This window comes from Necator americanus, chromosome II (assembly GCF_031761385.1).
Source record: "Necator americanus strain Aroian chromosome II, whole genome shotgun sequence".
Lineage (NCBI taxonomy): Eukaryota > Metazoa > Nematoda > Chromadorea > Rhabditida > Ancylostomatidae > Necator > Necator americanus.
Window position 1 is genome coordinate 12,316,196 of NC_087372.1, and position 21,492 is coordinate 12,337,687.

The 21,492-nt window shown below is 39.5% G+C and overlaps 3 protein-coding genes across 6 annotated transcripts in view; all 3 read right to left on the reverse strand.

The window, feature by feature from the left end:
- Positions 1–31: 31 nt before the first annotated feature.
- RB195_017626 (uncharacterized protein) lies at positions 32–2,114 on the reverse strand (the record flags this gene model as incomplete). 2 transcript variants are annotated; one of them, XM_064184700.1, is made up of 2 exons in its annotated part: positions 32–214; positions 360–2,114. In XM_064184700.1, the coding sequence occupies 2 exons, from the start codon at positions 2,112–2,114 to the stop codon at positions 32–34; spliced, it is 1,938 nt and encodes a 645-aa protein (XP_064040581.1). The 2 variants fall into 2 exon arrangements, with proteins under 2 accessions (XP_064040581.1, XP_013295119.2); XM_013439665.2 differs by lacking the exon at positions 32–214 and having other exon boundaries at positions 276–2,114.
- Positions 2,115–6,804: 4,690 nt separating this feature from the next.
- Positions 6,805–8,032, reverse strand: RB195_017627 (uncharacterized protein; the record flags this gene model as incomplete). 2 transcript variants are annotated; one of them, XM_064184701.1, is made up of 3 exons in its annotated part: positions 6,805–6,924; positions 7,550–7,617; positions 7,675–8,032. In XM_064184701.1, the coding sequence occupies 3 exons, from the start codon at positions 8,030–8,032 to the stop codon at positions 6,805–6,807; spliced, it is 546 nt and encodes a 181-aa protein (XP_064040582.1). The 2 variants fall into 2 exon arrangements, with proteins under 2 accessions (XP_064040582.1, XP_064040583.1); XM_064184702.1 differs by having other exon boundaries at positions 7,675–7,927.
- Positions 8,033–10,628: 2,596 nt separating this feature from the next.
- Positions 10,629–21,492, reverse strand: part of RB195_017628 (uncharacterized protein) — a gene marked incomplete at both ends in the record, with an annotated part of 36,137 nt that continues 25,273 nt past the window's right edge. For both annotated transcript variants that reach the window (XM_064184705.1, XM_064184703.1), the window contains 18 exons: positions 10,629–10,754; positions 11,341–11,465; positions 11,577–11,718; positions 11,779–11,934; positions 12,005–12,083; positions 12,146–12,216; positions 12,891–12,981; positions 13,334–13,431; positions 13,510–13,603; positions 13,669–13,811; positions 14,256–14,376; positions 15,401–15,488; positions 15,634–15,712; positions 15,769–15,837; positions 15,973–16,131; positions 16,244–16,435; positions 18,240–18,337; positions 18,478–18,570. In XM_064184705.1, the coding sequence (XP_064040584.1) occupies positions 10,629–10,754; positions 11,341–11,465; positions 11,577–11,718; positions 11,779–11,934; positions 12,005–12,083; positions 12,146–12,216; positions 12,891–12,981; positions 13,334–13,431; positions 13,510–13,603; positions 13,669–13,811; positions 14,256–14,376; positions 15,401–15,488; positions 15,634–15,712; positions 15,769–15,837; positions 15,973–16,131; positions 16,244–16,435; positions 18,240–18,337; positions 18,478–18,570 (2,024 nt within the window). The remainder of the gene's footprint in view (positions 10,755–11,340; positions 11,466–11,576; positions 11,719–11,778; positions 11,935–12,004; positions 12,084–12,145; positions 12,217–12,890; positions 12,982–13,333; positions 13,432–13,509; positions 13,604–13,668; positions 13,812–14,255; positions 14,377–15,400; positions 15,489–15,633; positions 15,713–15,768; positions 15,838–15,972; positions 16,132–16,243; positions 16,436–18,239; positions 18,338–18,477; positions 18,571–21,492) is intronic.

A 21,492-nucleotide genomic window follows, 5' to 3' on the forward strand; every position in this document is an offset into this window, starting at 1 on the left:
TTCCGTTGAGCGTGAATGGGGCATCCGAGACCTATCCGTTCCGCATGAACATCGTCTTTTGTAGATTCAGCTGAAGACCGATGCATCCACATGCTTCGTCGAATTCGGTCAGCATTCGTTCCGCTTGGCTGATGCTAGGTGTTATCAGTACGATGTAATCAGCAAAGCGCAAATGGTGTAGCTGCCGACCATCAACCTTCACTCCCATGTCGTCCTATTCCAACTTTCGCATTGCGTTCTCGAGGGTGGCTGTGGATATTTTAGGTGAAATTGTATCACCCTCTCTTAACGTCAATGATGATGTTCTTGTAGAATGACGAAATTCCGGTCGTGAAGTTACTGTACAACTCTCGAAGTACCTTTATATACTGAGTAGGGACGCCTTGGTTGTCCAAGGCTTCCACGACCGCTTCCGTCTCAACCGAGTCGAAAGCCTTCTTTAAGTCGATGAAGGTGAGACAGAGCGGCATCTTGTACTCTCGTGATACCTCGATGAGTTTCGAAACAGTGTGAATGTGGTCAATCGTGCTGAATCCTTTTCGAAACCCTGCTTGCTCGCATGGCTGTCCTTCATCCAAGACTTTTTCAATCCTATTAAGGATTACTCTTGTAAAGAGCTTGTAGATGACGGACAGTAGGCAGATTGGACGATGGTTGTCGATGTCATGTGGATCTCCCTTTTTATACAACAACACGGTCTTGCTGGTCTTCCACTGTTTAGGAACCTTGCATTCCGACAGATAACGTGTAAAGAGCCTCGCCAGGGTGTTGATGAGTACTGGCGGAAGGCTCTTCAGGTGTTCTGGTCTTATTCTGTCGGGACCGGGTGCCGTACGATTTCTTACCGACATGATAGCATGTCGTATTTCGGACGGGAGAACCTTTGAAATGACTTGTCCATCTTCCCTCAGATGGTGAGGAGGCAAGTGGACATGGTTGTCGAAGAGATCAGAGTAGAAGTCGTAGATGATTTTCTCCATCCCCCTTCTCGATGCAATGGCTGTTCTCTTTGGGTTCGAGAGAGCCGTCATCCTCGTCTTGCGACTGGCGAAGTCTCGACGGGCATAGCGAATGCTTTTCCCCGCCTCTGCAGCTTCAGCCAGCACTTCTGCTCTTCTCTCTTTAAGGTCTTCCTTTATTGCCTCTCTGCAAAGCCTTGCGAGCTCGGACGTGAGTTCTTGGTTCCCTGCGGCTCGTGCTGTTCCACGCTGGCGTATCAGCTCAAGAGTTTGAAGAGACAGGCGTCTCTTGGTCGTTTTAAAACTCTCAGCCTTCTTCGCACAGTCGTGAAGGTGTTCAACGAGCCGGTCATATTCCTCGTCGATGTTGTCCATTGCGGAATCTTCCCAAAAGCCGGCTAGCGTAGCGAAGAGATCCCAGTTGATGGTAGTCCTGGGATTTCTCCCTCTAAACTTGGCGGCTTTCTCTGCTCTCCTTGTGAAGGAAAATCTTCCTCGAAGGCGGCGATGGTCCGATCCCGTATTGAACTTTGGTACAACAGCGATGTCCGTCAGGCAGAACCATTTATTGACAATGATGTGGTCTATTTCATTACGGTACCCTCCACCGGGTGACTCCCACGTCCAGCGTAGAGAGGAGGGTTTCTGGAATTGCGAGTTCCCATGGATGGTCTTAGTCGTCATGATGAACTCGGAGAGCCTCTCCCCCTGGTCATTCCATTGTAGGCCGTGGGTCCTGATGTGAAGTTCCTCCGGCGTTCTTCTTGGGCTAACTTTGGCGTTGAAATCGCCAATTATGACCTTGTAGAAGGCATGATCTTCTCGGTAGAACTTCTCTAGGTCTATATAGAAAGCTTCGACTTCTTCTTCTTCATAGCTCGATGTTGGAGCGTAAGCGACGAAGATAGTCAAAGCTGGTGTTGGACCACATCTTCTCATCCGCAGACGTCCGATTCGGGTCGTAAGTTGTTCGAAAGAGTCGATGTTCTTTGCCGTTCTCGTGTTGACGAGGACGCCAACTCCACCAACACCTCTACTGTCGCATGTTCCTAAGAACAGTTCTTCTCCAGTTTCATATACGGCATTGAAAGGGTGACGTCGTCTCATCTTGGTCAGTCCGATGACGTCGTACTTGATCTTCTTGGCTTGCATCATCAGACTTCGATGGCCGCTTCCGATGCAAGCGTACGTGCGTTATAAGTACAGTTAGTCATCCTAGTCCTTTTCCGTTTCGGTAGCCTACATGACTCCTGCAACCCTGTCCCACCTGGCGCTACCGTACCAGGCTTTCCTCCGGAATCAGGAGACTCTTTTCTATTACTGTGTTTTGCATAAAATTTTAAAACCCTCGGGCAGGTTGCAAGCCTCTAGTCCCATGAGTTTCTGGGAGAACTTCCGTTCTTCCGGAGTGGACATGTGGAGCTTATTTGTTGGAGGGGACTCCAAACCGCCTCCCTTGCACCTCTCAGTCGCTTGTTTGCAGGCTTTTGGCCGGACTGACGCGCGGGATACAAGGATGTCATGAGTCAGTCCTGGCTCAGCAGAAACAGGGAGTCCATCCTCTGAATCCACCTGTGTCTCTGGGCAAGCACAAGGTCGCTTTTGGTCCGCGATTAGCCCCCTATCCGCCACCCGGAGATGCGCCACGTAGCCTCGCGACTAACCGGCTGTGATCCTTCTAGTGAGGGAGATCCGTGGATAAAAGAGCACTAAAAGAATAATATAAAATAATTACTTTAAAGAATGTCGATTCAGCTGTTTACGTAATTCATCGATTGAATTGTTATGACAGGAAGATTTTATCGCGCCGCTGTTATTTGCATTTATACTTGCTCTTGAAAGATAAAGTATAAACTGCTTGATGTTGATCGACCTTTTTTTGGGATGACTGCTTTGGGAAAATACTAAACAAATGTAGGACATCCCGCTTAGGAGAAATGCAAGAGGTCATGAGTACGATGACAAGAAAAAGGGTTTAAATCGTACACTGCACACTCGCACACTTAAATCGTACAAAAAGAGGGAGTATCCGCGGTCAGGTGTCCTTTTGAGAACAAACCATCAAACATCGAAGTGAATATAGTGCATTATAATTAATGATCGATAGTGCATTATAATTAATGCATTATAATTAATGATGGGGTGGGTGTAGTGTAGCAGCTAGAGGTTCCGCTTTCTGCACGATCGGTCGAAGGTTTGAATCCGCCCCAGTGCTCACAAAGCCTTTCAACCCTCAGGGGTCGATAAATTGTTACCTGACTTGTTTGGGAGGATAAAAACACTGACTTGACACATCGGCTGGCCACCGCTAGTCATTGTAGGGCCAGTTACACGTTTGTGAACCTTAAACGATTCTGAATTTATGTGAACGTGGGGGCGCGTCCCGAGCGGATTGATCAACGGCAGACACTATGACACCCTTTAAATTATGGACGGGTGCCATGTTCTGAAAATATTCGAGTTCCTAACACAGGGTCAAGCTTGTGTTGAGAATTTCTCAACAGGGGGTCGTAAGAGGGGTGTCGGATCAGGGGGAGGGGTCGTAAGAGGGGTCGGGAAATTAAGAAAAAATTTAAGTAGGGGTTGGAAAATGAGAAAAAAATGAAAGGAGCAAAGAGAAAAGGAAAACGGGGTTGTCGTTTTCAAACAAACACATATTAAGGTGTACAAAATGAAGTGTAATTAGGTATGCGACATTCAGCAGAAAAACAGGAGTGGAAACTGCTTCTTTTCAGACGTAGTGCTGAAAATTGAAGGACGATCAGCAGTAAATGGCATGTTTTTATCGCATATCAGAAGATATTCACAACTGAAACGTATTCTAAGGCTTTTTTTCAGGTCCCGATATCTGCGACTAAAAAATGGAAGAGTTGTCTCAAAGAAGAAAAAACGTCAATGATGCATATTCAGTACTTGAGTTCTGTTTAATATAAAAATAAATGATATAGAATAAATAAATTTTTTTAATATTTGAATAAACGATTGAAGAAGACTCGTGGTTGCAGTTGAGGAAGACTATTGTAGCATAAAAAGTTAGGATAAAAAGAGGGTACACAAACCAAAAAATGATTTTTAAAAATTTATTCTTCATAGTTCTGGTAATGAAACTACTGCGCTTTTTGAGCCAATCTTGAAAATGGACGACTTAGCATTTTTTGCTGCTCTAACTGATGCTTGATGACGTCGGAGTCGCTTCGGTGGCACAAACCAAAACAATTGAAATCTTGAATAAATGTGATGCATAGTAAATAAAGTGATAATGTTGTGATGTGATAAAATAGAATTGGCCATTACACGCTCTGTGGAAATAGGGCTGATGCTGATGTAATAATATTGGATAGCTCAACGAGATGCCGCGCCCTTTCTATTGTGATGGCCAGGGACCAATCCCTGCAAAGGTGCTATTTTTTGCATTTGGCGTAAAAGAATCTAAAGAGCACATTTCTGATCCTACGGTGACGAACTTCTTACTTTCAGTCGAAAAAGCAATTCTGATGCTGCTACTGAGCGAAAAAAAAGAGATCTACAGGCGCAATTAGGGTTATAATTAGTAAAAAGTGGGCTCCACGAGTTTCTGAATATCTACGCTCAAAGTGAATTTTATGCAATAAAGCTGGCTGCGATCTGTAGAGAGGGATTTCTCCTATATTTCTACAAAGTTTGGTGCCTCTAGCTTTCCTAGTCTTTTGAAACCTAGTTGAGAAAAATCTCAATTTTTGCCTCAAATTTTCGAATTTTTCTCAACTAGCTTTTGAGGAAACCAGAACACTTACAGAGGCCAAAATTTGCAGTTAAGGGTTTCCCTTGATGCTCTATCCAAATATGGAGTCGAATTTTTCAACGGCGCTACCCTATCCTCGCAACGGGAAAAAGAGCGAAATCTCGGATTTTCGGCAACGCGTCAAAATCTGTGTGACTTCAAACAAATTTCCATAACTCAGCTCATAGTTTATAAAAACGAATTCGGTTTGAAGTTTGTTGTAGAGGAAGATTTTTGCTATCATAATTTATTTTTACTTTTTTACAGGTAGCTTTCGTCTCTAAAAAAGCTAGTTGAGAAAAAGTTGAGAAAAATGCTAAATTTCTCAATTTTTTCTCAACTAGGTTTCAAAAAAAAACAGAGGGTCCCTGCAAAAGATTTTTTGACCGTTTTGTAGCGCAAATCCTCTTCTACACAACGAGCCAGCTCTATCTTCTTATGTCTTTTCATTAGTGAGTTATTCATTCATTATTCAGTTTATTTCAAGGTAACAAAATCCGACCTGTCCAGCAGTAATTTCCAATTAAGACCTGGTTTTAATCGCTAAAATAACCTCTATATAACACTTGTATGTGGCAAACAGTGCTCCTTATACAATTTCAAGAAATTGCCGGCGAAATTTTCTCCTCAGTGATTTTTTTTCGGTTTTGCAAAAATCTAGATTCCGGCGGGGATCGAACTCTTATCTGTTCATTTCCGTTGTCGATGAGTAAAAATGGTTGGGTTATAGTCGGAAATAGTGTGAAAATTGTTTCAAAACGTGTTCTCCTTCTTTTCCAGCTATTTTTTCGTTTTGCAAAAATAATGGTCCCGGCGGGGATCGAACTTTTGTTTATTGTTTAAAACTTTTATTTTTCTTGATCTTCTTCCATCTGGCACACGTCACGCGGCATCTTGAACATATAATTAACATGAACATATAATTTCTAGTTATTATTTATTCCATTAATATCGCTGTATTACAATATGTATTTTGTTTTACTTGTAGCAATACTTTTTTTTAAAATAATTTATTATTTGTTTATTACATCGTATTATTTTAATTTATTTATTAGGCGCTTATTTGTTTTTTGAATTTCTTTTATTATACCCAAATTTTGATTGCTGTGTGGGCAGCTATACTGGTAGGAACGAGATGAGGGGGTCGTTTTTGGGAGGGTCTGCGAAGGGGGGGGGGGGTCGTTTTTAGGAGGGATTTTTCCCAACTATACGCTTGACCTTGTCCTAACACCTTCTGGCAAATAATAATCTATTGTTCATCGCTTTGAGGTGCTGAAAAATTCCTAGTGAGTTTCTGGAAGAATTGCCTACTTCGCCATGTTTTGGCGGTTTGATTTCACATGAAGTCCTCTTTTGCCTTTATGAGCTTTTTTTTTCGCTGTTTGTGGCATGCGAAATGGAAATGCTCCCTTAGCGGTTTTTTTTCTTCATAGCTGAAGGAGGAAGAATGACACTGTTTGTGGTTTTTGGTTCAACGCTAAGACTGAGTGCAGTCCTATTCTGTGTTTTGTTTTGACCGCAGCGACGGCTGCGGAGCTGATAGCGGTTACAATCACACACATACACATGTACGAATCTCGTGTACGTCGAAAAATAAACGGAACTACGAAAATGTTGGCAGACCAGAAGCCTGATGCAATAATTCTGAGTACTAACGCACTTCTACCGCAGAAAATACTGCTTTTATGTTAAGGACCTTCGCAAAAGGAAAAAAAAGTGTAACACGGGATTTCTTAGGAGATTTCTCAATGAAATGTAGGACGGGATAATGGACATTTCGACATTTTGCGACTGCCACTTTACGCAAGACTTTAGCAGGTTTTCTCTGCGCGAATTTCAGAGAAAGAGGAGAATTTTCATTTCACTCACAGCGATTTTTTTCCTGGTTGTACTAATTCCGCTCTCCTATTCCTATTATTATTAATTAATTATGCAAACTATTCTAAATGAATTTATTCGTAGTCGAAGTTTCATTGCAATTCAATTATTATAAATATAATATTCACAAATAAATTATATCACAAATAATTTTAGGGTAATCTGATACAGATTACTATTCTAATTGAATGAATAGAACAGTCGAGTCTAAGCCATGTGATACGGGAAAAGTTTTCGATAGATTCGAGAAAGATCTGGATTCCCCGGTCCAATGATGGATTCCTTTTCGGTGAGTGGAATTTCAGTGACCTCACTGATCTGAGTATTCTGGAAATTCTACAAATTTGTTGATAACATACTCCTGCAAATTCTTAACACCAATCGTTATGAGGTTGTTTGCAACGGCGAAAATTCGACTAAGTACTTGAAAAAGAATCTCAAAAATTTTTAGAATCATTTTCAAGTGACATTCAAAAAAGTAGAATCTTCTGATTTATTTCTTTTTCTTCACAAATGATCCTTGTCACTCCTTGCAGTATTTTTTTTTGTTTTCTACATCAGCAGTGAGAACTAATTTCTAAGAAAATTTCATGTTAGTTTATTTCGAATACGATGTGTTGGAAAATGCTTGTTATTTTTTGGCGTGAGGATTTAGTTGACAGTAGCTTCCTTTACGGCATTCGTGCAAAACTGCTGTCATTTTGGAGTATCGTCTGGTAATATAATTCAGCTTGAGAGTTGATTTGGTCACTCAGAAAGATGCGTACACGGAAAGATTCTTGAATACTTTTGTTACTGGATCGCTAAATGTTCGTAAAATGTTTTCCGAAGGAGAAAAAATTGGTCTTTCAGCCGCTCAAAAAATTTGAGAATAGGTACCGTTGGTGTAATTTATAATTTTACAGATGATCGCTAATTTAATTAAAAGTTTGAAGTTTAAAAATAAGCTTACCTCGGTCGATGTTGTTTTTACCACAGGAGCAGCAGAAGTTGCTATTTCGGGTGTTGTGAGATATAATTCTTAAATAGAAAATTTTCTTAAAATCACACAATCAAGTGAGGGTTCTATTTTCGAACCTGTTGTACTGCTTAGGAGGTCTGTTGGTATTGCAGTGCTGGTGACTGGAGGTAACTCTATTATCGGCACACTGGTAGTTGCTTCCTCCTCCATCTCTTCAGGCTCCGGGACTCCACTTACATTTTCAGTCGCAGATGCAATAGCGGACATATCAGAAGTGCTTGGTACAGGAGCTGATGAGCTGGACGGCACGGCCTCTGTCACTGGGCTTGAAGTTACAGTAATCGCCGCAGGCTCAGCTGGTACCTCCATAGAAGGTGTGCTTCGCGCAAGGACCTCTTCTAATATCGAAAGGTCATCATACTGAGCGATAACAACCGAGAGAAGTGTGAATAAATATAGGGAATGAACAGACATTTGGAATTCCGGAGGAATGAGTTCGATCAGGATAAAATCCCGGTTTTATATTGCCGAACGAACGCCACGCCCAAGGCAGGTTGAAAACTCGGGGATTCTTTCGGGGAAGGTGGGAATTAACACATTATTGACAGGCGCGTTTGCATAAGTGGTGTCGCTACATTCTCCTGCACACAGCAGACAATGTGTGCAACGAATGTGTTTGTGTGCATACAAGACACGGCGGCGACCTGAAGCACCTAAGCGCGGCATCTTAGGCCGAGCCGGGCGGACTGGTCAGGAGGTGCTCCAGACAGAGCAAAGACTGCAGGAAATCGGCTGCAGAGGGCAAAACACTTCACTTCTGGAGAAGAAGATCGCTAACACACGAGTTGAAGAACGGACAAATCTTTCGATATCTCAGTTGTTTGTTTGACACTCAAGAAAATCATACAGGACTGGACAAAACATTCATAGATGCTCATTCCGACTGAAATCCTTGTAGTTCTTCAAGAACGAGCAAAAATTGATTCCTTTGGCGTTTGGCAAACAACTGATTGTCAAATTGTCCATCTAGTATAAACGAGGCTAAGCGATAGCCAGGAAATTACTCCAATAATTCATAAATCCTGTTGCAACTTACTGTGGTCCCCTTTTGTCTCGATATTTCTTTGAAGACGAAGAAAGCTCAGCATCTTTTACTAGTTTCAAGCTGTTTAGAACAGATGTAGCGAGACTGCCAAAAAGGTTTGGCTGTGACTGGCTGTGAACTGTCAATGGTTCGAAACCGCCTCATGCCAACTAAGCTTTTCTTTTCTCCGTGATCAAACTGCAAATTGTCGCCAGAATTGTCTGAGAGGATGAGAACGTCAATGTGGACATCGGCTTACCTCCGCAATTCACGAAAGTTACTCATTCATGAACCTCAAACGAGTAAGAATCAGTTTGGCACATACCAGGCGGATTAATACCCAAAACACTTTATCTTCTTCTCCTTGTTTATACTCGGCCTTTGATGTAGTCGGAAAACGAACTGTAATTTAAGCGACAGTCTCGCAGTGCTTAATACCTTGAGGTTAAGAAACAAAAAAAAAGGCTAAAAAAGAACTTGCCTTCTTCGCATGAGAATCTTAAATTTTTCAATTCCATTTACTTTTTTTCTAGCATTTCTCCTTTAATTTAATATTGTTTTAAGTTCTACTGGATCCGTTTGGATAAAGTCAATGGGAAGGTACATAGACTTCAGGAACCAGCTCTATGATTTCATCGCTCATAATAGCTTTGTAATTTTTTATTAGCGCGTTAATTTTCTGTAGTTTCCTGCTATTTTACATTTTGTTGTTTTTACCTGAAGTTCAGATTCATTTTCCAGAACTGATTTGGTACTGAGATGTTCCAGGTTTTCTATAATTTTGTCACCGGTTTAAACTAAAATCAAGAACATAGATATGTATTTTTTGCTAAATTTACCATAAGCTTGAAGCTGAGGGGTGTCACGAAAACGATTTCAATCAGGAATTATTTATTCTCTCTCAGCCAATAATTAGTGACGAATTCTCGATTTGGTGTCGGCATGATGTTTGACATTGCTGCACTCTGCTCTGACGAGCCAGAACCGAAAGAGGCTCGATCTATCGAGAGGTATTGTAAAGGATTCTGGGAAATAGAGCTCGAGAATCCAAATTCTCTCTTCTCCGTTCTAAACAGCTGGCGATTTACTTTTTCACTCTCCTTGCTACATATAAAGCTATTCATATTGAATCTACAAAACCTAGAAATGTAGATATGTAGAGAATGTGCATAGAAAAAAAGAGGAAGAAAAATGGAGAAAAAAAGAGGAAGGAAAGAGTGGAGAAATGTCTGTGGATTACGTCATCAGTTTCGGAGGGTCCCAACGAAGAAGATCCGACATAGAGGCAATATGAAGCACCATAAACTTCGTGCTCGTTGGCTTCCACCCAAATATCCATCAGATGGACCACGTCCTTCAATCTTTAACTTTCTCGCGAGCCAAAAAGAAGAAAAAATGGACTTCCTGAGGTAATACCTTTGAAATAACTCTATGAAGGCTCTAAACTGCAGTATGAGTTTTGTAGTGAAGAAAAACTGAATGCCAAGCTTTCTACATTTTTTTAACCTTTGGAATACGTTTTTCGCTCTTTCCTTCTTTTCTATCCTATCCGCAAACTGCTAAAAATTCTACACTGTTTAATCAGTCAGAATTCAACACAGTTGGGACGCTGGAGAGTTTCTGTGAGCTCAAGTAGCAGTCGAAATTTTTCGAGTGTAACTAGTTCTCGATTTCATGGAAAGTCACCGCAAACAACTAACAAAGAACGTAAAGAATACTTTTATGCAGTTTTCGGAAATGTACAAGATATATTGCAAATGATATGGATAATACTGACAGTGATATACTCTAGCATCTAGCATGACGCATAGGACTAGCAACAAATAATTCAAGCTTGACTATGGGGAATTAATACTTCTGAACACAGGAGAAAAAAAAACTAAGTAGGATTCTTTGGAAAGAAATCACATAGATGAGAGAAAGAGAAACCGTAGAATTAAGCAGTCAAACGGGGAAAAAAGTGTTGAGCAATTTCGGCATTTAAATTCATAGTGCTACCGTACTATCAGCTTGGAAAAGAAAACGTGGATTACTCATTCTTCTTAGTCTATCCATCAGCGGTGTGGCATTGCTTCGAACTGGGGATTCACGAGCCGAAACCGATCCTGCTGCCTGAAAACAACGACGACTGAGGGGATCTCATACTTCACCATGGTTTTTGTAGAGAATCAACATCTTCACGCTCACATAGAACAAAAATGGGCGACGGAGCGAGACACGCAGAAGGGAGTTTCGAGCTTTTTAGATAGCATGCCCGTGTTTTTAGAGAGGAATCTGCTTTTTGTGGCTTAAAAATTGAAGAAAAAGTTGATGTAACTTCAGGATTACGAAAGGTGGAATAGTGGTTCTGGAGATTTACTACAAAGTTATGAAGTTATTATTATGAAGCGAAACTTTCTCACTGGGAAGAAACAACTCCTATACTTTTGCGCAATTTTTGAAACGGCTCTAAAAATTTCACTTGAACTAGTTCTTTTTCAAGAAAATCCTTTTTCAGAAGAAAAAAATCGGAACGGAGGGAAGAAAAGAGCTAGAGGTCATCGGGTGTGGTAAAAAGTCAAAATCTGATAAACAACATAAACACATGTCATTCGTGAAGATATTTTTTTGCATTTTCATTGTCTCCTAGAGAATTAAAATTTCTAAAAAAATTTTAAATAGCTGTATACAGCAGTCACGCACGGAAGAAGCTGTATACCTGAATAAGACGTAGCCTTTTGCGATAATTATTGGCTCTCACGTGATCGTTAAGGATTTGCTGAACATATGAGGATGGAAACCATCCGGATTGCCCATCACTACTTCTTTCACCGAAAAACCAACCTGAAATGGGATGAACTAGGAGCCACGGCCTTCTTAATCCCACATTTCTCCTAATTAATCAGAAAAAATTATATGTACCATATTTCTTCGTGCCATGTGAGTGGAACTCACCATCAGGCATTTTTCTAAGAATATTGACCATATCGCCGACTTCTAGCGACAATTCATCATCCTGATTCTTGTTGTAAGTATGGACAGCCACCGCCTGCGGACAATCCCATTCCGCATAGATTTTCTCCTCAGGATTTGCAGACTGAGAAATACACAACAGTTAATTTGCGTTTTTAATCAAATAAAAATCGTGCTATCGCACCATAGGAGGGCGCAGAGCACTCAGCCATCGTTCTCGATCCGTTTCAGATTCCGCGTTCAACAGAAGTTCCGTTTGTCTTCCGCGTGCATTTCGCATGAAAACGCAAAGGAACAGATGTGGACGAGTTGTTAACGAGGAGACTGCGCCATTAATCATCTGTAGAAATAAGAGTTAAATTTTTACGAGCAATTTTTTTAAAATAGAATCTGAATTAAACTGCACTTACTCGATTCGGATCCACCTCCAGAGGCTGTACATCAATGTAGCGCCTAGCGGCGTAGTCTTTGCATTCATAGGTGCCATTTCTGAAAAATTTATTAGTAATCTAACTAAACGGTGAAATATTCGGAAAATATAGACTGCTTACAGTTTTTTCTTCGTTACCAGAATAATATCCGAGAAAAGAAATATGTAGACGTTGCGGGTCTTCTGTTTCCCCTAAAAAAAGAATAGGAAAGATCCCAATTATACGAGAACCATGTACGGTAGTCTGTACTGTAGTTTTATTGGGTGACTAAAATGAGGAATAATTTTACATTTATTCACTTGTTTTTTTTTCACTTGTGGACTCCAAGTGTAAATACGTCAGAAGGGCAGCTATGTATATGCTTTTCGGTCACTCAAAGCAATATAGAATGAGGTTGAAGATCGTAAAGAAAAGGAATTATGAATTGAAATAATGGAAAGTGACGAGGTCATACTAAGCAGTAGGATGAGGAGGAATATCGCGAGACCAATCCGGAGGAACTTACAACCTGTTTTGTTCTTCGAAAAGAAGTGAATTTCTCACCTATAACTCCTTTTTAATAGTATGGGAAGAAAGTTCATGAGAAATTAATGGGAATATTTAGTAAGGTACAGTTGTAGAAGCGTTCACCATGAAAAAAAAACTAAAAAGTAATGTTTGTTAAGCAATTACTAGAGAACGTGGGCTTTGTAGTGCGGAAGAGGAGGTGTTCCAAGGTAGGAAAGTGTGGAAAAGGTAAGGTTCATTCAGAAAATCCGAAAGCTTTTGTAAAAAGAATATCTTTAAAGGCAAGTAATGTTCTTATGTGCAGTATTAATGACGACATTTATTATTTTTGATGTCGTTTAATTACGAATTTAAATACCTGCAGAATAGTTCTATTTTTCCTTTCCATCAGCTGGACAAGTGAGCCTCGTTTAACAAGGTAGCGACAATTAGAAACCAATGCGATTTTCCTGAAAGAGAAGGAGTTGACTACTTCGGTTTACCGTAACCTTCCGAAATGAGGCACATTATTGATTATTGATTCAACAACTATTGAAAACTGTATTTACTCTACTTGTTTCTAAAATTTCCTAGATATACATTTTGTTTCGTGCTATTTTAGAACTTTGAGTTCAAGAAGCGGTGCGAACTTTCTTTTTTGATTCCGCCTAGCATTTGTACTTGCTTTACTGTAGCATACTGTACTCGTACATACTACTCTCATTGGTATGCTATCTTGTTATGTTATCTACCTGTATACTATTCTTTATATTATTTTTTCACCATACATATTTGTACTATTTGCTGGTGAACTTTGCGTACTTTAAGTCTGGATCCTTGTATACCAGCCGACTATCAACTTCGAGCAGCTGTTCGGTCCGTTCCATCCTTCTTGCTCCTTCATTACATTCGCCTACCACCTGAACAGTAAGGAGGAGAATAAATATATTCGAGAAAAAAGAGTTAAAGGTAAGCATGGAGTGGGAGCAATACCGTACCCTATTAGCTGCATGAAGTGCTTTTGTTGCCACCTCGTATTCGTCACATCCTCGTTTCAATCGATCCAAAATAGCATAAACCAACAGGGGATACCTGTAGCATGGAGTTTTTGCGCTGATTGTGAAAATATCATTAACCTCGCCTTCTCCTGACGGTACCTGGTGACGCGTTGCATAGGTAACATCAGGAACGAACGCATGTCGAGACCCTGACATTGCCTGTCCGCTTCCATTCTGGACACTGCGGTTAGAAATGCTGGATTCTCAGCTTTTAGACGGCGGAGAGTCCTTTCTTGATATACCTGAACATCTTCTCTTTTTTTATGGATAAACTCCTCAGACACGCACTATTTGAGAAATCATTCAAATCAAGAGACATCGTTTTCGAAAAATCCGAGGTTTTGCCTTCAGGACTGCAGAATCTTCTGTAACTCCCCAAAAAAGTGTCCGAACGCTAAAAAAACGTTTCCTTTTATGGAAAAGATAGGAAGGAGGAAAAAGTTAGATCGCTGGATATGTAAGACGCGAAAAAGGAAATCATCAAGGAATATAGCTTCGAAATCTTTCTCGGAATAATGTTATTTCCCACAAAATTCCAAAATGTTTTGAGAACTTAGCAGAATTCACTGGAAGCCTGGAAAATACGTATGTACATAGGGTACTGTTTCAAAATGTCTCTTTTTTCTGCAGCACCGTCAAAAATTCTAATCTCTTCAAAAATTCAACTTCTTTCCTGGGTGACTCACCTGATTCGAGCAGTACTTGATGTATACGTCGAAATTTGTCTCGAAATGATGCAGAAGTATGCTGCACAGATCATCGAGGACCAAACTCTGCTCCAGACGAGTCTCCAGATCAGAGAGTAGTCTAAAATTCGGTAGCTTAGTAATAATTAATTAAGTCGAAAAGTTAGTGTAGGAGGACAAGAAAGTGCAGCTTTGTTAAAGAAGAAAAAGACGTGCGTAACTTAAAACTAATCTTCTATTAGCTCCTAAAACTTGTTTTTAATGGACGTAAAAGTTGCTTAAGATTAAATGGGACGGGGATTATCACCTAGATACAACAAATCGTTTTGCAAAAGATGGTGAAGTAAATAATATTAAGCGAATGAGGAGCGGAAAGTTACCGTAAGCGCATTTACATGAAAACCTGAATCTCCTCCTTTTTTATATACTTGGCTTCGTTTGTATTATTTCGTGTTATTTTCGTATGCTTAGTATTTTTCTGAATGAACGATAAGATCTAAAACAGAGGGGAAAAATCATTTCAAATCATCACAATTTACAAGGTACTCTTTCGTAAATTTCTTTACCTGCTACTATGAGACGGTAAAAAAGGCTAACTACTCACAAAATAAGTAACCGGAAAAGTCTCCAGCGTTACAATTTCTCTTACATCTATTTATTTCTCTCATATCTACCTATCTTACAGCCTATCTTTTGAAATCCACTACTGAAACCATAGTGTCGATTCGGTACTGGAAGCCACAGGTCGATTTAGACACTCATCACATCATTTCTGAGACACTTTATCTTATTCTCATTTTCCTTATTTTTCTCGCAGAATATTTAGAATAGGCAAGATTTATTGTCAAAAATGTAATTAAAACTTAATAAAAAAGTAATTCGAAGGAATTTAGTGTTTCCCTTAAAATGTTATGAAAAGAGACAGTGTTGCACCAATAATACCCACTAAATGTCCCCTGTATCAGGTGAAACACATCAAAATTTTTTTGGGATGAAACTCTTGCCGGCACCACTGTAGACCTTGGTAAATCCTTCATGGTTTGTATAAATCCGAAAAAGTGAGCAAAACTCCTTTAAAAAAAAAGACTCTGTTGCCTTGTGCTAGTGGTGTTTTTCTTCTTGGTTACTGTCTTCATTAAACTCACCTCTCACTGCAATCTCGAACAGCAAAAATGTTACTGAATAGTTGCTTTCGGTCTGAATTTGAGATCACGGAGAATGAGCTCTTTGATCCTTAAAAAGAATGTTAGTAGATTTTTGAGCAGTCGGCAGATTTCGTCATAAAAAATTCGCCTTCATTTTTTCGTGTGATTTTCCGAGGTATCAAACAATAAATACATGCAATTTCGAAGAAGAAAACGCATTAAATTCCGCTCACCCATCAATTCCTGGCTGGCCATGAAATGTGTGATCAAAATGTTTAACGAGCGCAAATAACTCGCCTCACTCGTGATCACCTGAAAAGAAATAGGGAATAAGGGACTAACATAATGCCAGGATAACTCCAGTTCACCTCAAAATACGCTTCCTGACGCATCTTTGTCTCCTCATCCAAGGTGCTCAGCAAACCTGCTGCTCGGACCTGAACTTAGATTTTTAACATCATAGTTACGTAATTTCTAACACAACGGTATGATGCTCTTTTTGAAATTTCTCTGCATTTCTTTTTTTTTTTAAATGAAGATCACAGTATTGATCCGCAAAAGAGGGTGATCACCTCCTCGAGCTCACACCAAAGGCTTCGTTGACTTCCGAAATGGGATGTCGCTATTAGCCGTTCACGTCTCATAGATGTGTTGGATGTTAGCGCGGACGCCGATGTGGAACAATCTGCTCCTCGGCCAGAATCCGAAGAAGCACAAGATTCACGGCGGAACTAGAATACAGAATAACCAGCAAATCATACGCATTTTTAATTGTATTGTTCAGATGCGAATAATTCGAATGTATTCGAATTAAACACAGCAAAGCGACCTCTGGTGACCCACCAAATCAACAGAACCGGACGAATCCATCGTGTGCTCTTCGTGACCGCAAGCACTATCGTTCGACCTTAAAAGCACACTGTCGAAGAGTTTGTCGTTTTCTGCCAACATGTAGATTTGATAGAGAGGTTGATCGGTAGGTAGACGACTCGTGTACTGTCGCGCGTAGTCCTCCTCCTCAGGGGAGGGATCATCCTAAAAATTTTCGCATCCATAACGACAAAATGGAGGATTGTGGGAAAAAACGAAAAAAAATAGCTTCATCACAGGACTATGGATGAGCGGGCACAGAAATGAAAGCATAAGTTCAGGGGAATGCAGATGTTTTGCAAAAGTTTGCCGTTTTGTGAGAATTTAGCGGATTTTCCAAAATATACAGACTAAAGCTTATCCTGAGAGTTTCATTTACGTAAATGACGCATATCTTTATAGAGATGGACCTGCTTAGCTCCCTCTTTTAGCTAACTTTAGCTTGTGATAAAAATAACTTTTCCTTCCGGAAAGTTACTCACTTTTCTGGAAAAAAGGCCAAATGAAAAGGTGTGCGAAAAGTCAAACGACTGATATTCAAGTGTTTACCTTTTCTCAAGTCAAAAAATTACACTTTCAAGGATTCTGGAATGTTCCAACAAATTTGGAGCTTAAATGATCTTTTTTTTTGTGAATTCGATGCTAGCTAGATATCGGTATATGGGGAAAAAGAGGAGTTAATTGCATTTATGCACATTCAGTCCGAGAAATTCCAAACACACGAAAAAATAATTGTTCATTTCAGTCAATGATCTACAAGTAATAATATAGCAACGGATAATTATAAAAACGATAAAATAAGTGCTTACTTAAATGGATGTGGACTTTTTCAAAGTCGAAGAATAATTATTCATAGAATCCAATCAAAATATCCTTTTTTGAAGTAATTGGTACTGAAAGCAAGGTCCTGACGATATCAATTACGGAGTGAGGCGCGACTGGAAGCATATTGGGAGGACGGGTCGTTCACGTGATCATTTTTTGCCCTTATTGTTTGCCATCTAAGATCATTAGAACTTTGTCCGAAAGAGAACAAGGAAGAGAACATCTATGGATTTTTTTGATAGGAAGATCTTTACAAAAAAGTGCAAAAATTAATTGGTACAGGGGATGAATAATGAGAAAGTTGAGAGGATAGAAAAATTTAAAAAAAGAGATTATTAATAGAAAAAGTGATAGGATAGAGAAATTAAAAAAACGATTTTCAAAAGGAAAGTGAGTTGGTGGACGGAGGAAAAAGTAATGGTAAATTTGAAATATTTCGTGTTGTACTAGGGGCAACTGGAATTGATGTCATCTTTATGCTCTTTTTTATCCGCCGCCTTTATAAACCGGCATTAAATTATTCTACCAAAACACGTCCCTATTTTATATAAATGGAGTTTTAATTTCTTCTTAGATGGCACGAAGTCACTGACAATGAAGATAATTACATCATTGACGGAGAATTGAAGTATCTTTTGGGAAATTCTTCGAATATTGCAAGAAAGAACCATATTATTTATTTTTCCCCCGCAAGTCGAAGTTCAAAATTAAATTGTCTTTTCACACAAATTTGTCTTTTAGATGGTAGAACCTCATTATTAATTAGTTATTTTACTACAGAGTATAAAAATTGAGACAGGATAATGATAGGATTCACGTGAAAACCTGACCGAAGTTATTCGTTGATCAAGATTCATCCCAAGATTTTTCCAAGGAGAGACTACAGGCTCCTCAGAAAAGTGAGTTTTTTTTTTTGAATGAAATGGCATAGTTTTATGAAACATCGATATTTTACCAGGAATAATTAAAAACTCGGCGAAAAATACTTCAAGAATTTATAATAAGCTATTTTGTAGGACGAGCAACTATGGATATGTCATAGCGGTTCTTTTTTTCTTATTTGGAAGAACAAAATATCGCTCAGCAGAAAAAAGAAACATGAACAAGGGAAGAATAAAGGTCAGACGATCGAGTAAACATGTACCATGTTGGAGCCTGTGACAGATAGCGATGCGAATGGCAGCGCCTCTGGACGTTCACGATTCTCGTCCGCGACCAAATCAGCCGAATCATATTCATATTCTGAAAAATATGTCGATATTCGCCGGAATTGAATGCGTCGAATCAGAAGCTCGGTGTTTTACGGGTGCGAACAACACTGTCACGAATCCATGTTCGGATTACTGTAACAAGAAATAGAATGACAGAGAAAATTTTCGTACCAGATTCCATTTTCGTCACCGGAAACGCTCTATTCAGCTGTTGTTCTAGTTCTTTATACATCGACGAACGTCGATCATTGTACGCATTCTGATCTGAAAATACGAGCGATTCAGACGGTCAAAGAGGATTTTTCTGCGAGAATTCGAGAAAATGTACTATATTCGTGAACGAAGGAATACACGGGGGATAGAGAGATATTTTCCACGATAAAACAATGCGGGACACGGTGAGAGCATACGAGTGTATGCGTATGTGTGTATATGTGTGTTGTATAGCACAGCTACGGGCGTTTGCTGCTACTTTTGTGCTGAGTCAGTCACGTCAGGGCCGGCGCCGCCGCCGCCGCCGCAGCGATGGCGATGGCTTCATCACTCTCGAAGGCATCATATCAAATGCTACAGCGATGAGCTGCGGGAGATATGAGGAGGACTGCGACGTTCGCAACGACGCAGAATCAACTATTCTCGAGCACGTACCACTCGCATGCAGCGAATGCATGCGTGCGTGCGTCAGATACTACTCGCACGCAGCGAATGCATGCGTGCGTGCGTGCGTCAACTTCAGATCTGATTCGAGATAGCGTGTGTAGGCAGGATCGTGGAAGACGGATTTCGCTCTGGCTACTAATCCGCTTCAGACCGCTTAGCTGCTTCCAGTTCGCAACCGCAGTGGCTCCGCGCTGAGCTCGCACGTCCTCCCCCTAGTCTATTCTTGTACGGGGCTAATCTTCGTGAGGGAAAAAACCTGTACAGCGAGCAGCACGGCAGCGTTGATGCGATGCGCCGGATGAGTGCACTTTCGTCGTGGAAAGAATTCTCGGAATAATTTGAATGCCATAGCGACGAATTAACGAGCAAAACATGCCCCTCTCTGACACAAATTAGTATACAATAGCCAAGGTGTTTTTTTTTCACAGAATGTGGAGCTATTCTCTGGAAAAGATCCTATTCAGCAGCGGCTATGTAGGATTTTTTTGTCCTCAAAACAGGAGCAGGAAAAAAAAACAAATAGCAGGATTCTAAAAAAATTCACAGTATTCAAAAGACTCATATAAAATATAGGAACAGATTTGCACAGAACTAAATTATTCTAAAGTTCATGTCTCCTATTTTAAGAAGTTCTATTTATTATTAAGAAATTTAAAAAAATTATTATCAAGAATTATTTAGGAATTCGTATTTATTAGTTAATTTGAATTAGAAATAGTTCGTATTAGAAGTTAAATTAAATTAGAAGAAGTTACCATTTATTAGTTAATTATTACTTTTAGTATTTGCTTGTTGTTTGCTCAGATAGACGGCGTCTACATAATGAATAATAGAATAATTTATGTGTTCAATAACTTAATGTGTATTGAAATTTTCTTGAAAAGATCCACTGATCGAAAAAAAAAGATCCAAGAAGAAAACCTTGCTTCTTTTTTGGAAAAGATAAAGGAATGTACTAAGCAAAGATTCCGCGCTGATTCTCTTGCAAATGTGAAAAGAGCGGCATATCGGTTTTTTTCTCTCGATTTCTGCGCACCAGGAAGAAATGCAGCGTTCAGACAAATATTTTATCCGTGTTGTTGAGTAATCAATCAATTTTCGACAGAAAGAAACCTGTTCGTTCGATCAGATCCACGTCAAATATTTTTACTGCATAAGAAAATTTCGACAGTGTCGTTGTATATATTGTCCATGACAGGTTGCATGGAAATTTTTAGGGGAATTGCATGACAAAATGAAAGCGATTTGCAGATATTTCTAGGAGTGCTGAATAAAAACAAATGAGAACGCCTCATTTCGCTGATGAAGACTTAAGTGAGGATAATACGATAAGCAGATTTTTCCAAAAGAAAAAAAAAACATTTCTTATGATCTACTTATCCTCAAAATAAAAATCGAAAGAAGAAAAGTAATACACGAAATTAGCTGCTACGGAAAAGCTGCGGAAAAATCAACACTTCTCTGAGCGTAAACAAACGCCATTCGAAAAATTCAAAAAAAAAGTGGAGTTCAAGAGTTTTATCCGGGCAGTTCCTACATTTCTGGAATTTAACGGATCCGTCAAACATTATTTTCAGTGGTGGTTAGAGAGTACAAACCTGAAAATTATATTAAAATACTAGAGACTTTCGATGGTTATGTCTGAAATGTCTGTAAGAAATTAAAGAATAAGGAACTGTATGTTTCCATAGAACCCCGCAAGTAAAACATGGATTACGGAATGTGCAGGGTAGGATTTAAGGATTTCGTTGTATGTTGTAGGGAACAAGAATGTCCAAAACATCATTATTAAATTTAAAATTTCAGTTAGAAAGTTACCAGAGAAAGTTTAAGAAATGCCCGTAATCTGTTTTTTACTGGATTCGATAAAAATAGCATGTTTAAAAATAGGCATTGAAACGACCGGAAACTGCAAGAAACGCCAGCGATGCGTTGTTTTTGTGGAGGTGTTAAATGTAAAAGCGTGGGAAATTTGAAGACGTAACTCAGACACAGACATATTCGAAATATTCGTTGACCTAAATCGGAATTTTAAGAAACAAAAACAAAATTTCGCCCACTCGTCGTATGTAGTTTTATATTTGCTCTTCTCCGTTCAACCTTAGCAAAGGCCGGGCAAAAACCACCTACTGCAACCATACCGGTGATTGATTTTGATCCGTAGCGGAGTTAGGTGATCTAATCATCAGAACTTCATCAAAGCTCATCAACTAAAATCTAATTGTATCCTCCAAGGAAACTTTAAGTTTTTTCGCAGGTTGTAATGAACTGAAATGTGAATAACACATCCAAAAATCTGCAAATGACTGAAAAATCTCACAATTTCCTCATTTTCGCCTTTTCTTTTTTTTATCCGGTGGTCAAGGACTTTTACTGAAATTACTTGTAGTTCGCAAAACAAACTAATATTTCGATGAGACGAGCAGAACCGTTCCCGAAATAAATGTAAAATTTACTGTAAGAATTTGTTGTACTTAGTTAACTTGTACTAAATTAAGTGGTAAAGTAGTTACGTTATTTAACGTG